The 15,616-nt window shown below is 36.9% G+C and overlaps 3 protein-coding genes across 3 annotated transcripts; all 3 read right to left on the bottom strand.

The window, feature by feature from the left end:
* Nucleotides 1-32: 32 nt before the first annotated feature.
* Nucleotides 33-1,091, bottom strand: ndufb4 (NADH:ubiquinone oxidoreductase subunit B4). Its single transcript, XM_067434842.1, has 3 exons — nt 870-1,091; nt 288-434; nt 33-175 (listed from the first exon to the last, which is right to left on the bottom strand). Exons 1-3 carry the CDS (start codon nt 1,044-1,046, stop codon nt 113-115), a joined length of 387 nt encoding a protein of 128 aa, XP_067290943.1. The 5' UTR covers nt 1,047-1,091; the 3' UTR covers nt 33-112.
* A 1,516-nt stretch (nt 1,092-2,607) lies between these two features.
* c24h11orf65 (chromosome 24 C11orf65 homolog) lies at nt 2,608-5,471 on the bottom strand. Its single transcript, XM_067435203.1, has 9 exons — nt 5,158-5,471; nt 4,635-4,761; nt 4,452-4,544; nt 4,314-4,367; nt 3,927-4,136; nt 3,320-3,453; nt 3,012-3,182; nt 2,876-2,928; nt 2,608-2,756 (listed from the first exon to the last, which is right to left on the bottom strand). The coding sequence occupies exons 1-9, from the start codon at nt 5,178-5,180 to the stop codon at nt 2,686-2,688; spliced, it is 936 nt and encodes a 311-aa protein (XP_067291304.1). The 5' UTR covers nt 5,181-5,471; the 3' UTR covers nt 2,608-2,685.
* Nucleotides 5,472-7,722: 2,251 nt separating this feature from the next.
* On the bottom strand, nt 7,723-14,752 carry zmp:0000000991 (uncharacterized). The gene is made up of 5 exons (XM_067434292.1): nt 14,194-14,752; nt 13,288-13,427; nt 13,032-13,200; nt 11,999-12,050; nt 7,723-11,577 (listed from the first exon to the last, which is right to left on the bottom strand). Exons 1-5 carry the CDS (start codon nt 14,307-14,309, stop codon nt 7,723-7,725), a joined length of 4,332 nt encoding a protein of 1,443 aa, XP_067290393.1. The 5' UTR covers nt 14,310-14,752.
* Nucleotides 14,753-15,616: the final 864 nt, after the last annotated feature.

The raw sequence follows: 15,616 nt of genomic DNA, 5'->3' as shown, positions 1-15,616 counted from the left end.
TTATTTGTCATCAATAACTGTGATAAACCAAGTTTCAACAATAAAGTATTTTATTTAGTATATAATTACAAGTACTATTCGTTACAATAAAGAGTGAAATCAGAAAACTATTTTAGGATGACAATTTATAGGGCCGCTCATAGGTCCCTGCCTTCATCTTGGCCTCCCTTTTGTCCTGGAAAGATAGGGGATAAATCATTTATTTAAAAAAACAACACAAAACAAAAATGCCACAACTTTGTAATTGTCAATAAGCCTACTGAATAAGATTCAGTATTCCAGCTCACCCGGTCTGTCTTAAAGACAAAGTACAAGACAAAGAGAGGTAAAACTCCAAACAAGCCGCCCAGCAATGATGTTTTAGCAGTTGGTCTGAAGTTGGGGTAAACGTTACTGCCACGCGCATGTATCCACCTTGTAAGAGCAGGATCCTCCTACGAATAAAAACACATGGAAGTTTATCACCTGATCTCTAACTGTTTTGACATGTCAGCAGATTACTTTCTGAAAGTTTCAATAATGCAGTTGTCTGTATTTTAAGTAATAACGTTTAATGTGCATTCTGAATATGAATATAATCTGGGAGATATTTTACAGATCACATCTTTCTACATAAAGACAAGTGATAGTTGGGGACCAAACCAAGCTGGCAGCAATATCTGCTAGCCAGCGAGCAGTGAAGGTCACTCACCGAAGGCTCAATATAAAACAATATAGACAATAAACAAGAATATTTACTAAATACATATTTATAAAAACGTAATAAAATGATACGTTCGTTACAATATGCAATAAAGACGGTTTATAGATTCATTGTAATCGTTTTACTCGAGGCTAATGTTTGCAGACTGATCATTGGTTCGTCTTACAATAAGCTCTTGCCGATGAGGATTGTTTAGCTGCAACAGATACTGCCTCTTCAGTCGTGACCGCAAAGCCGCTCTTTGCTCCTCAGACCGCCGGTAATCGGGGGAAAGATTGAAATACTCGGCTGGATCTAATGTTTTTGGCCGTGTAGCCAAAGGAGACTCCTTGTAGTTCGCCATTATTGCGAACGGCGAACAACACGCCCCGACGAAAAAGGAAACATCTGATTGGCTGCGCGTCACCTTCTTCTTCGGTTTTATGGCGGGTAGCACCAACGTTAAGGTGCATTATCGCCACCTACTGTATGTAGTGTATACCTTTCATTAAAAAAAACTTAAAAAAAACAACTACTTAACTAAATTATCTTAATCATCTGTGTTCTTCAAATAAAATACATTCCCTAATTCATTTTTAAGATTTAGTTTTTCCACTGGAGTCTTTCGAAGTTCCATCTTTAGGGTTTCTTATACGCTACATTAGAATCCTTTGTTTTTGTTGTTTAGCAAATAAACAAATAAAGACATTAATACAATAATAAAATAAAACAGTGACAAACTTAAAAGTTAAGTAAAATTATGAAAACGTTTTAAGTAAACACATTTTTACAGCTTTCTTGTTTTATATAAACATAGCATTGTATTTAAATATTGTTGCAAATCTGATTTAAAAAATAAAGTCTTATTTCCCTGAAATTTATATTTATGGATACTAAATTTAGCAAAAAGAAGTAGCAGATAAATTAAGTAATTTTCCTTATGATAAGATTTTTCATAGGGGTTTAATGATGTGAGCCTTAATAAAAATAAAGCAATCTGACCAAAAACAGATATAAGGACAACTCCAAAATAAATGATAAAATGTTTCAACATGTAAACCACAAAATGCACAAAGTATATCAATATCACAATTAAATATGTTTACAAGATAATAATGACAGGGGTAACATTTATGAGTTTAAGAGAAATTGCTTTGATTTTATTTGTGCTTAAATATTAAAGTTTACTGTACGCTACTTGTACAGGTTCTTACAAAGAGTATATAGTAATGTTGTTTTGGCATAATTTATATAGACTACTATTGTAGTTTTTGTTAATATATTTTATAGGGATGTTATGCTATATTGGCCACCATATATTGGCCGGCCGATATATGTTCATTTTTAATGTTATCTGCCCAATAAGAAAATATGGCCAATATATTAAAGCTGATAAATAATAGATTATTTCCTTTAGCTTCTACGACAATTTCAGATGATTGAAAACACTTCAAAAAGGAAACTAGTTAAGTGTAACGTGCAGCACAGGTTTGTCATAGGCTATAGGCTAGGCTATATAAAAATATAATGAGAACATCATTATTGTGTGCTTGGGACATGGATTTAATGGTGAGACATTTGTTTTTGTAATCAGGCTCTCAAAAAATCTATACAAATTTGGATTTAGGCTTATCGACCAATTATTGGTTATCAATATTTTATTAGCCTAGGTTTTAGTTATTGCAGTCCTTTAAATTGAAACGAAATGTTGTCTGGGCTTTTTTGGTATAATTTTATTTCATGTATATTGTTTATGGTTTTAGTTTGAGTTAAATATAACACTGGTGTATCACATAAAAAAATAAAATAATAATAATAATAATAATTATATATATATATATATATATATATATATATATATATATATATTTAACATAAAAAAAATATAAATATATTTACCACACAAGATCTATCAGACTCCTCTATAAGTGTTCATATCTGTTTTATTTATTCAAATGAATAAAGCAAATGAGAAATGAGATGATACATTCCATTCTCAGATGTTATCCAGATGTTGGAGGAATCTTATAAGAGACACAAGCAAATTCCCTCTGGTCATTCTCTGGCAGCTCACCTACAGGGAGAAAAAGAGAAGCGTGGATACTCACTTTGACCAGCAGATGGAGCCATAATGCAACAAAAGTGTTTATTTCATGTACAGAGCAGAATGAGGGGAAGCCCTAAGAGTCTTACCTTTAACTATGCAGCAATTGCTGGTGCCCAAAATCCTCCATTCAGTGATATACCTGAGAGACAAGAAAATATAATTTTTTAAATAGGATATTAATACCATACTGTTTTACATAAAATATGTGAAAAGCTTAATTACTCATCAAAATTAAGAGCATTTGTCCATGCGAGCAGTTCATCTACTTCCTGCTCTGAAACTGAATCTGGTCCAATTTGTTGATGTGAATCCATCGTTCTTTGTGTGGATTTGTGCACCAGCAGAGCTGTTTCACTGTGTTCTGTACGAGCATTCAGGAGACCCTCTGCATACCTGTGCACAGAATCTGTACTTATCATTATGCTGTCATTCCTATCTTACGTATTCCTAGTTTTCTGTAATTATTCGTTTCGCAGAACCAATCTTATCACCCATTACAAACAATAGTTAATTTAAATATACATATTTACATTTTCCTCATCCATTCAATTTTTCTAATCTTCCTTTTTCTTGCAACATCTTGTCGCCGAAGTATTTTGCTGTGATGGAATTCAATCTTCTTGCCATTGGTATCTTGAGTAATGGTATCTTCATACATGGAAATCTTTAATCATAAATGCAATGATAAGACATACAATGCAACAACATTTGTACTCTTAAATTTAAATGGTACTTGAATAAAGATACATCTTATTGTAGAGCACTCTACACTGTAAAAAATTATTTCACACTACTGGACAAGGAATAATTAAAAGGTCAATGTTTTTTAAAGAAATCTCTTAAACTCATCTTCGCTGCATTTATTTGATCCAAAAAATACAGTAAAAACTGTAATATTTTGAATTATTATTACAATTTAAAATATACATCTTCTATTTATAATGTAATTTATATGATGACAAAACCGAATTTTCAAGTCCAGTTTTCAGTGTCACGTGATTTGGTGCTCAAGAATTTTTCTTAATATATCTGTTCTTTTTAACTTTCTATAAATCACAAACACTGATATGTTTTGTTTATTGACTTGCATTGGCATACAAATGGTAAAATTAAAATGAAAGTATTATGACTATATACCTTGCAAGACAAAATCCTCCAGCCATTGTTCTCCACTCGCTGGTACCACCCAGAGTGATCATCCTCATCACAGATCATCCGTCGGCCATTATGGATCTGGCTTGGAACTGGTGTCTTTTGCTGTGTATAATCTTTAGGACTGCAGGCACACATGTCCACTATGGGTGCACGAGTGTATATTTTAAAGTAGATGTTTGGGGGGTAGGTTGGCTGTAATTTTATAAATGTTAGTAATTAATTTGCAGTTTGATGTAACATGTTTGTTTACTTATAATTAGCTTTCCAATAATGTAACCTTCTGGAGCAGAAAACAACCACACATTAGTACAGCATGTTCCTGAGTACAAATAACCTTATGGTGGAAATATGAATAACATCAGCACTCACCCCACCCAGTCTGAATCGAATAAGGGCCCCTGAAGCAGCATCCAGTATATTAGCCTACAACAAAGCATTCATGAATACGATTTTGCAAAATGAGTTACACTTGAATTAAATTACACTTGCATTGTAGCATCAACTTACCTCTGCAGGGGTAATAAATCTAAGAAGGAGACGTGGATCCCCTTGATTATGGAAGCTCACTAGTTTCTTGAGGTACTTGAAAACAGCAGTATCCTACACATGCCAGGCACAGTATGCACTGAATTTATTTGGGCATTCAAATATGGAGAAACTGTAATATAAAAGTTGACTGTGATCGCTTACAACATGTTTCCGCCATGTTCGCTGGATGATCCTGGCTGCTCGGCTGAAAACTGTTTCCAGCTGTGGGACAAGAATGACATTATTCTCTGATGTAGTTTCCCCATCTACAGATGTTGTTGAGTGATGCCTAGAAGGGGAGAAGAATGATTGACATTTTTTTCTATTGCTTCACTCATTTAGAAACTAGACTATGTTTTGCTGTATTAAATACCTGTAAAAAGAGTCTGTTAGTTCAGTCATTTTCTTGCTCGTGCTAGCATATTAAACATTAACATAGATTTGCATTTCAATTAGCCAAAATAAATGAGCACATAATTATTTTTAGAGAACATAAATTATACTGTTTAACTGTTCATCTGAGACTAAAGCTCAGTGCCCTGATTAAGCCTTTACCATGTCAAGGAATGGGAAACTGGTTTATTCAGATTATGAGGATTTTGTTGGATTATGACTCCACACAGATACTCAATTAACAGTTGCTTTTAATAAAACACTTCTAATCAGCCCACAAAATATTACTTACTTGATCTCTGGAGTCCTTCTCATCGTCAAGAAACAGATTATATTTTCAAATATAGGCTATAGCCTCCTCTAATAAAAAAGGTTTAATGGATAGAAGGTCCCTGTTCAAATCAAATCCATCAAGTAAACGGTAAAGTAATTGTGAATTTTCAAAATGGCGCAGAAAAGTTGAAGTGAAAAACGTGGGGGAGCTAAAACAACCAAAAAGTAAGCTAAAACAGTGAAGGAGTTAAAACAAAATGACAAAATACAGCTAATGTTAGCTGGAAGAGTGACTGCACACCTACAAGAGCCGTTACCAGAGCAACGTGAAAACACTCAAGCCTCGTTCACACCGCCAGCGACACGCAGCGACAAAGCGACACGATCCCATTCATTTCAATGGAGCGCTGGCGACTTCCGGCGACACGAGCGACAGTGACCGTTGGCGACAGAATGTGGGCGTGTCAAGCGACACGAGACGCGCGACAAAAGTTCAGAAATTTCAACTTTATGCAAACGAGAAGCGATTTTCGCGAGCGACAACCAATAGGAGTGAAGTCAGTGGAGTGCACGTGATCCGTCTGCTTTACTGCGGTGTCCGGAGGAGTTGTTGATATTAGCTTTTAGCAAGCCCCTTGTTCTTTATAATATGTCTCTGTGTAGCCTACATACAGAGACACATTTAAAAAAATGATGCATGGAAAAACGTGTCTGGGATTGTGGGGATATAAAGTAAGTTTTGACTAAACTGCATGCAATATGGTCTACCTATTACAGTACAGTGTGTATGTATTCTAATAACTTGCTCTGTTCTGCAAAACACTCGTAATAAAAACGGTACTATAGTACAAATATATTTAATGACGTTTATATGCAACTCGTGTAGTGGGAACGCCCACTAGCGACATGAATCTCTGGCGCTGGCGACATGCAGCGACACAATGAAAGCGACATGAGATTTCTATCACAACGTCTAAAGTCTTTTAATAGAAAACGTACAAGATAATATAACTTAAATTTAAGTTATAGATTTAAACATGAAAATAGTTCAGAAAATTCGGAATCATTTTAGTAACGCGAATGAGTCGTTGGTCGTTTATCAAAAAGATTTTTGAGCGAGCGGCCCTTACAGCAGGTTACTCCGTCGCTACATCGTTAACGTTACGCCATTATTAGGCAGCGTAAAGTGAATTAGTAATTGAATCATTTAGTGTTTCGTAAAACGCGATTCGTTCCTGTTCCTTCACAGTTCACATTTGAATTTGCTAGCGCTCAGCTTCAAAGGGCTAAAATAGGTGTATAAGTATCACTCCCGTTCATTGTGCAATTACATTTATAAGGGTTGGCAGGTTGTGACATGAAACAACAGTGTAAGGTTGTTTTAATAAGCTGTAATTAAGACATTTCTGTGTTATTAAATATTTCATTTACTGAGTGTACCTGCTAGTCAAAGTGTTACTATAAGGTTAGCTGAGCAGTTTACCATTTCATTTACATTGAAAAACAGTAATTTACATACAGTCATTTATACTTTATTTTACAGTTTGCTACATTTTTATGTGAAAGATATTCCTCTACACTGCATTTTTTCTTAGCACAGCAATAATAACCAATGTAGTCAATATATTACATTTTCATAAATATCACAATATTGTTATATCATTAATGATGACATTCAAAAATGACCTCACAAAAAGGATATTGTTATAGAGCTGTTGTGATCAATGTTGCACTTGTCTTATTGAGTTCCCAAAGGCTCTAGGGAAGAAATTATTCCCCAACCCCCTGCCCTACATAAATTACAATAAATGATCAATTATGATGACACAGCCAAAGATGCACACAAACAGCACAATTACATTATACAGGAAAAACAACAACAACTGGGAGGTCTTCAGAATGCATAGTTATTCTAGTAGTATTTTTGAAAAGTTGGATTTCGCATATGCCAGGGCCCACCACTGCTTTTTATTTTATTTTTTACTTTTAACAATAACATTGGATAGTAAGCTTCCGTAATGTCACAATCTGCACATAGTTAGTCATAACTGAAGTGGAATCATTCATGAAACTCCAATGTTGTAAGGGCGACTTTTTCTAATCTGATTTCTGACTCTTTTAATGTGGCTGTATAAGCTAAACAAAACATTTCTACACATAATTGTGGTTCATTTACTAAGTTGACAGCTACTGACTATAGACTGTTGGGAAAATAATGTATTGTGACCGACAAGCTGTGCTTTAAAACACTATAGTGAATAAACCACCTATGACCTACAGGAGGCAGCGTTTAACAAAAGGAATGATGTATAAGAACTAAGTGCCTCAAGTTTTAGAAAATATCAAAAGACCTAATGAAACAACAGTGCATTGTTCTGTATTGTAAATACATTCATAATTAGATCAAACATTGTTATCCTCAAGCACTAAAGAATTTTAGAAAAGCCCATAATTTACTGTATAAAAATCTGTTGGTTTAACTTTGCTGCAGATTTTCCATGCACAGGGGGAAAAAACTGTACACATGTACACAGCACATGTAAATATATCTACAACATGGAATTGCACAACACAATTTTCTCCTCTAAAGTTCTGTTTCTACCTCATCATCACCACCATTGTCAACATAGTATTCATCATCGGTTGTGGTGTCAGAACCAGACTCCTCAAAAACAGTCAAGCTGGTTCTGTAGCTCCTAGATGGCAGGGTACCTCGAGGAGACAGATTTTCTGGAGTTGTCCTCATGAGGGAAGACAGAGAAGGAGCCTGGGATATCCGACGAGGTGAAGAGGACAAAGTCGGTGATGGAGGTGGGGTTGGGTCTGCATCATCTTGATCAAGATGATCATCCGTATATCCATGTTGAGACTGAATACCACTGACATAGTTTGGGGAATAGCTACTACTCACTGGAGAGTCAACTGCTGTATAATTCTCCTTTGGCATAAAGTCATCCAAACTTGAGAGGTCGCTGACGCTGCTTGTTGAGATTCGTCCAGGACCCGATGGGCGGCTTGAAACTACACTGTGAACCGAGAAAGATCGTCCATTGTGCAGACCATACTTTAAGTCTGCACAGGAAGAGGACAATCGAGACCTCACAAGGTTTTGTTGCACTGCACTTAGTGGAGAGTAGTCATCAGACTCACAAAGCGAATTTGTTTTTTTGCTCACTGGACTATAAAACACATTGTCATTTTGAATGTCTTCTGAGTCAAACAAATAAAAAGGTGATCGGGGGCTGACGGAGGATTTACTATAATATGGCAAGGTGGCAGAACGGTTCATACTTTGGGCCTTTAGCCTGTGCGGACTAAAGCTCCTGCTGTAAGAACGGTTTCCATTTTCATCGCTATGCCTCATTTGCTGATAAAAATTTAATTCATTCTCAGATGATTTTTTTGATGTTACGGGTGACAAGGACCCAAAAGTGTCAAAATACACATTATCAGTGGTTGAAGATGAGTTGGGGGCCTCCCACGTCCACCCGGAACACTTTTGTTCAGTTGTAGACCTGTTTTGCCAATTCAAATTTAATATATTCTCAGATTTCTTTAATGTAAGTGGTGACAAGGATCCCAAAGAGGCTTCATCTGTTGTTAAAGAGGAGTTAGAAGGCTCCCATTGGCTTCCAGAATATGTTTTCTCCTCTTTCTTGGATTTTTCAATAGTCTCATTGTCTGAGGGGAGGGCCTTGTCCTTTTTCATGATTGTGTCAAGTGTGCTGTCTGATCGTTTGACACCAAATGTCAGTTTCAATCGATTTAATATCTGGTCTATCCTACTGCTTGTTTTAAACACTGGCGAATGTCTTTTGGTTTTTAAATACTGGGGACTAACAACCTCTTTGTCTGTCAAAGACACAGAAGAGAAGCCATTGTTTTTCTTAACTCGTGAAGCAAAAAGGCCTTTCTTTGAATTGGGAGTCTGCATTTCCCGCAATTTCTCATGCATATGCACAGCTGTAGTCTCTTTCTCAGTTGTAAGTGGAGTCTCACTTTTTACTGTGAGCTTATTAGGTTGTAAATACTTCTCTTTCTCACTCAGTCTTTGCTTGGGGTTAGCGTTACCCTTATCAAGATGAAGTGCAATTGAGCCATCATGTGCCTGATGAGGGAAGTTGTTAGAGCCTGTGTTGGGCTGCCTTGGGTGTAGGCTTATATTTGCGCTTTGGCTTTCCATGACAAAACTTGCATCTGGTGCAGTTTGTGAGAGGCATGGCTGGGCAGGTCTGTGATTATCTATGGGGCTTGTATAAGCTTGAACTGCTGTCCTCTGTTCTCTGTTAGGAGAAGCTAACTGTTCCTTTGGTCTTCTTGTGTATGTGGACAGTGAATAGCTTGGGTCATCGTTTATAAGGTCAGGTTCAGTGTTTACAGTATCATAAGGTGTAGATCTGGTATGCATTTTACATACAGCTGTAGGTCCTTGTAAAGTGTTGTCGAGTGCAGGTCTTGAGGAGATAAGGCTAGAATATGGAGAAGTGCTGAGACGAGGTGCTGATCCTCTTCCAAAATCAGGAGGCAGCGATTGAGCTGGGGATATATGAGAGCTGGAGCCATAAGAACTTCTTTGCAAACCTTGTGCCTGTGGTGCAAATGGGTTGTCAAATGAAAATCTTGAGGGAAATGTCTTCTGGTCACCTTGCTTAGGAGGCAATGTTTCAGCTCTTTGTATTTGAGGAAAAGGTGTGGAAGGGAAAGGGGTGGACACAGCCGGGATGGACTCTCGAAGGTATGAATAGATGCTTGGTACTCTGACACTTCTGAGAGGTCTGCTTGGAGAAAGAGGGCTTGAAAGATCCATTGAGCTTTGACTTGACAGAGAATGTTTATTAGAGTCCAGATATATCTGCCCCACAAGTGTTGGGCTTATTCCATCTACAGAAGAGTCTTTCTTGGGTGAGTAGTTTAGCCTGTCTGTGAAGGTGTTTGTGCCCGAAGAATTAATGGCTGTCGTATTTTGTGTGCCATGTGATTTAAAATTTTGAACATTAAAGCCAGATTGTCGGTCATTCAAATTTGTTGAATCTTTGGAAGAAATTGTGGTGTGTGAAAAAGCTTTTTGTTCGGTAATATTGGAGTTTTGCAGGTTGATGTTAGTATTTTGTTCCACTGGATCAATGTCCTCTGTAGTGGAATATCTCCTCAAAAGAACTAAATAAGAACTCCCCTTTTGGCCCATTTTGTTTGTGGATTGTGGGTTATGTTCCTCCTCTGTTCTGACAAAAGAAGTTTCTTGTCTCTTTGAAATTTCTGTCTCTGGTTTGTTTTGAAACAGCTGTGTCATTAACGGCACTCTACTCTTAATTCTAGGTGAGAAAGGGAATTGACTGACTGGTATTTCCTCTGTTCTTGTATGAATGTCTTGGTTTTTGTCAGTTTGGTCCTCAGCACTAACAGAATGGGCAAATGAAGTTTTCAAAACAGTTCTGCTAGGCAATGTAAGGGACATGACAGACCTAGTTATCGGAGTCTGCATTTGTGTGGGCTCAGCACTGGAGCTTCTCAAATGTGTCCTTCTTAAGGAGAGAAGTAGGCTGCTTGTTGTTGGCTTGGAGCTCAATGATTTGAAAGGCCCATGTTCGTCTACAGTTTTGGAAATTCTATACCCTGAATGGGCTGAATTTGGTGCCTGAGAAGTGTCCAGAGGTGTGGAAAAAGGATGCAATTCTGTATTGTTGTACATCGTGCCCACAGAGGATGATTTCAAAATGGGTCTCTTTGGATGTACTGTGGTTGTGATGTTCGGGGAATTGTTCTCTTTTTGCCAGTCAGAAGAGTTAAAGCGGGTTCCAGCAGTTAACTGCATTTCATTGGCCAACATGTGTTCAGATGGTTGCCTTTCAGAAGGTAGAAAGAGTTGCTGCTGCCAATCCTGGCGATATAAGCTAGATGGGTTGACATTCTGTCCACAATCTTGGGGGACATGCTCTACTTCATTGGTCTCTTGCTTGGGTTTTCGAAGACGACCACTCCAAGGTGGAGCAAGAACTGAGGCCAGGGCAGACGTCAACATAGCTGATGAAGGACTGAAAAGACTAGGTTCTGGATCAGGAGTATTTTCAGAATCACGTGCAGTAAAAGAGGCCACTCCAATGGAGGTCAGATTACTGTGGTACTGTGGCGATGTTGGGGCATTCTCTCTATAGTCATTGGCTCCAAAATCCTTATTGACTTCTGTTTGTACCTCACAAACAGGTTGAGTAGAATGTCTTTGGGAGTCGTGGATTATTTGAGTTTGTTCATGAAGGTCTATGTTGTGTTGTAGTCCTGTATTTTGTCCCTGCTTAGGTGTCTTATGGACATGTTGATGCAGAGTGGTAAAGTGGTCTTCATCAAAGGTTGCTTTTGGCCCATCCTCATCCTTAAGTAATTCACCATCTGATAATCCACATTGCTCTGTTGGTGAAAGCACGTCCCTTAGACGTCTCGAAAGCTGTCAGAACAAGCAACAAAGATTTTGATTAGTGACAACATTACAACAAAACTCAGGCACTAATTCAAGCACAGTAGAATTTGCACTTTTTACACTACTAAATTACACTTCCTTTCATAAATTGCAAGAAATACTTCTCACATACATTTGAACTATTTGAACAAATCACCACTCCCATTCCATAACTCTTTAAATAGACAGCTCAACTTCACAGTTGAGCTTCACATTCCACTGAAATATACTCTGCATGACAAATCTGCAAGCATGACATGGCCCAGTGGAGCAGTTACAATAAATGTACAATTTATAATATTTAAGCAAGATATGATTGAGTAGCAAGGCATAGTATTTTTTCTTTTCATTAAATGTTTTCTTTGACTAAAAATAGCACTCATGTCTGCATCTTAGTTTGGATGCTTACCTCTGTGTTGTGTTGATTAGCTGTGTTCTTTACCACTTCAAGTGTGCTGTAACTGTCAAATAATATATGATTTATTAAATTAGCAAACATTTTAAAAATTAGGTAAATTAAAACATACTTTCATGCAGATAAAGAAATATTAAAAACTAAGACGAAAACAAATCTCTTTCCTTCAGTTGAATGTTTTACATGCTATTCTTACTCCCTAAATACTTTTTCTACTTCAGTGTCTTTCATATATTCAGCAACACAATGCAGGGAAACAAGATCAACAACATTCCATCCTTTCTCTAACTTTAAGCATTTTAGGGGTAAACAATTCATTGGGCTGACATGAAGGGAGGGGTCCATGGTTAAACTGTTTTATAATAAGTACAATGTCTCACACACATAAATGCATACAGTCAGATACATGCACACACGCAAGCTGTTCAAAAAAGAGAGAGCAATGATGTCATACTTTTTAAAATAATATAGTGTAATACTGCACAATAAACGTCAGTTTAACATTTCCAAGATGAAGGTGAAAACACATGAACACACCTAGATACGGTACAGCCAAACAGTAAAACTTTGCCGATACACTTTCATGCTATCATTTAGGGTCATTAAATCATGACTTATTGCTATATAAGGACTATTACTGCCAGTCATAGGTTGAAAGGGCGTTTGCTGTTCTGGCTAGAAAACTGCCAAATGACATAGAATGCAAAGTGCTATGGCATAATTTGACAGAAGATATTATTATGTGCTAAGTATTAATAAGTGTAATCAAAATTTCATAAAGTATTTTCTAATGTGAATGCATTAAAGTTTAGCATTATTTGAACTTGTATTTTAGCAGCTGATCAAATCCAGGGATGCAACAATATTAAATAGTAAATATATATTGTACAAATATAAATCATGTCATGTTATGCCCAACATGGTAAATGGATAATTAAAATTCAATATGATTTAGTCTAAAAAATTCAATTAAAAACATTGTGTATATACATGTGAACCCTCAACAGAAGCTTAAAAATGTTCTCACAGATTAGTTGTTGTTTGCAAAGTTTTTTCCTCTTTTTTGTCTTTTTTGCATCTGCTGGTGGGAAGTCTGATAGAGATAGTGGACGTGAATCTGGCAGATTCTGTCTGTCCCTCAGATGTCCCACTGGAGTCTTTCTTTCTGAGCAGTATTATCTGCTTGATCTGCAAATCTGATCAACATAAACCCCAAATGAATAGAAGCATCACAAATAACAGCATGATAATATCAAATATATAATTTGGGCATATAAACTCACTTTTGCTGCTTTTCTGCTGGCCTGCTAATGGCAACGCTGGCGAAGATGCAGTAGTTATTGTTTCTAAATCCCTCTTGTTGTGAATGTGTTGAGCTGATGGTCCAGGATGTAACTTCTCTTGTTCACTTTTATTCTGAAAACTAATCAAGCTTTGGCATTACAATGCTGCTACACAACATAACATACAGAGAGCAGGAAGAACTCTTAACAGACACATGAGATCCACATGTCTGCAACTACTTGTTGAAAACATAACACAGTTCACTCCCTTCAGAACAATTATTCACAGGAACACCCACAGATATTTTATTAGTATATTGACACATGATGCTAACAGTTAAATTAAATTTGCTTTGCAAAGAAAATGATTTAGTTGCATTTTGTAAACCTAATTATGGGAGTAACAAATTTCTTAAGAGCTAAAGTATTACCATAAACATGGTGAGACATGTTAAGATGACATTCAGGAAAAGACTAATACCATATTGGCAAATCATTAGTTGTTATGGAGGCATGTTAAAAATCACCTGAAACAATTAAAAAGCAAACAAGCTGGTAAAGATTTTTTTTAACCTTATATCCTTTATTTGCAGGAAAAAGCAGGTAGGCCTATTATATAACTCGGGTGGTGTCAGACAAGAGATTAATCAATGTTTAATCCATTGTCATCTTGTTATAATTCTTTGATTGTAAGAGCATTAGTTACTTAAGTAAAACTATGGCGGCAACACTTTACTTTAAGTAAACAAATATTTACGCAGGCTCTTCTAACTACACATTTAACATTTAAAGCTACAGACTTCCATAATGCTATCTGCGGATAATGATGACTCAGTTTAGGAAAGAGGGAAAAGTAGTATGTGTGTGAGAGAAACAGAAACAGAACAAGTAAACTTTGTAGCCTACCGTGATTTGTCTGTGTGCGTGTAAAATCTCTCCTGATCTGAGAGAATGCAAGTCACGCTGGCTTTCACTCCGCTTTGACAACTTGACTGCTTCAACTTCAGATCATGTGTTGACATTATAGGCTGAATTGATCTGGCTCGTCTAGTTTGGTTACCTCCCTTTATGCCCTTCGGGCATCAGCTGTACCCTTCAGTACCCTTCGATACGGCACGGCTGTGCATTAAATTGGAGAAAAGTGAGCAGGTAGAGCCCTCATACTGACCGTATGACCCGACGCCGCCCGTGATAGGCTATATTTCTATCCCACCGAGGCGTGTTACCGAGAGCAGAGCCACGGAAGTGCGAAGTGAGCATGTGTTTTAGCAACAAATTCCCTCCTTGGAAATGTCAAGTTTAATCATGCGAACTTGGATTCGGGACTTCTAGCTGAGACAAGAGGTTTCATAAAACTGCTGTAGCGAAATAATAATGCAAAAAAAACTATACACCGTGTTATCTATGATAGCAGATAAGCACCATAGCATAAAAAAGCTTGATAAAATAAAGTAATACAGATAAGAAGCACAATAATACGTATGTTTTTTCCATGAATGTCCGATAGGTGGGGTCATAATAGTGCATTTCCGCGAATCGATTCTTTAGAACAGTTTGTTTCAACGAACAAGTTCAAATGATTCAGTGATTCCTTTACGTCATAACATAACAGCGCCAGTAGACTGCCGCATTATGTGGCATTCGTTGGATACATGCTCTAAACGTTCTAATATAGACATGTGGTGGGCACATACATGCTATACTTGTTTAATAGAACAACAATATAGGCCTAGCTTAATTTAAAATGCTCTTAAGGCTAATCTGCTTAGCATCTGCTAAAATCCTGCATATGCTCAATTGTTTCTGTGTTGATCTTTGAACTTCAGTTCATTGAGTCAGTGAGTTGTTTAATCGCGAACCGTTCGTGAGCCGACTCGCTTAGTCCCGACTCAGAACCATTCGTTCACAAATCGTACATAGCACTCAAAATTGCATCTGGGATCCAATCGAATACTATCAGAGAAATAATAGCAATAATGCTCCTGACCTACTCTCAGCATTAATAAGAATGAAAATTGTAAACAACTAGGCTACTTCCCTTAATCAGTGTTTTACTGTGAAGCAAAATAGTGAATAAAATAGAAAGAAAATTAAGTTTTTTTTTTTGGTCAGTAATCAAGAGTGATGGTTGGTCAGGCATTCTGCTTATTCAGCAAAGATGAATAGGCTCAGTGCAGTATTCCTAATTATTTAATGTAGAAATACTAGAGGTCATTAATTAGACTCATTAGCCTTACTGGCTAAAGGCAAGAAGCCTGATTGCAGTGTTGCATTGCTTAAGTGTGTGCTAAGCAGAAACACATACACAATATTGACATGGATAAAATAA

Source organism: Pseudorasbora parva, chromosome 24 (assembly GCF_024679245.1).
Source record: "Pseudorasbora parva isolate DD20220531a chromosome 24, ASM2467924v1, whole genome shotgun sequence".
Classification (NCBI taxonomy): domain Eukaryota; kingdom Metazoa; phylum Chordata; class Actinopteri; order Cypriniformes; family Gobionidae; genus Pseudorasbora; species Pseudorasbora parva.
The sequence above is the reverse complement of the archived record's forward strand: the minus strand, read 5'-3'. Positions and strand labels throughout refer to the sequence as shown.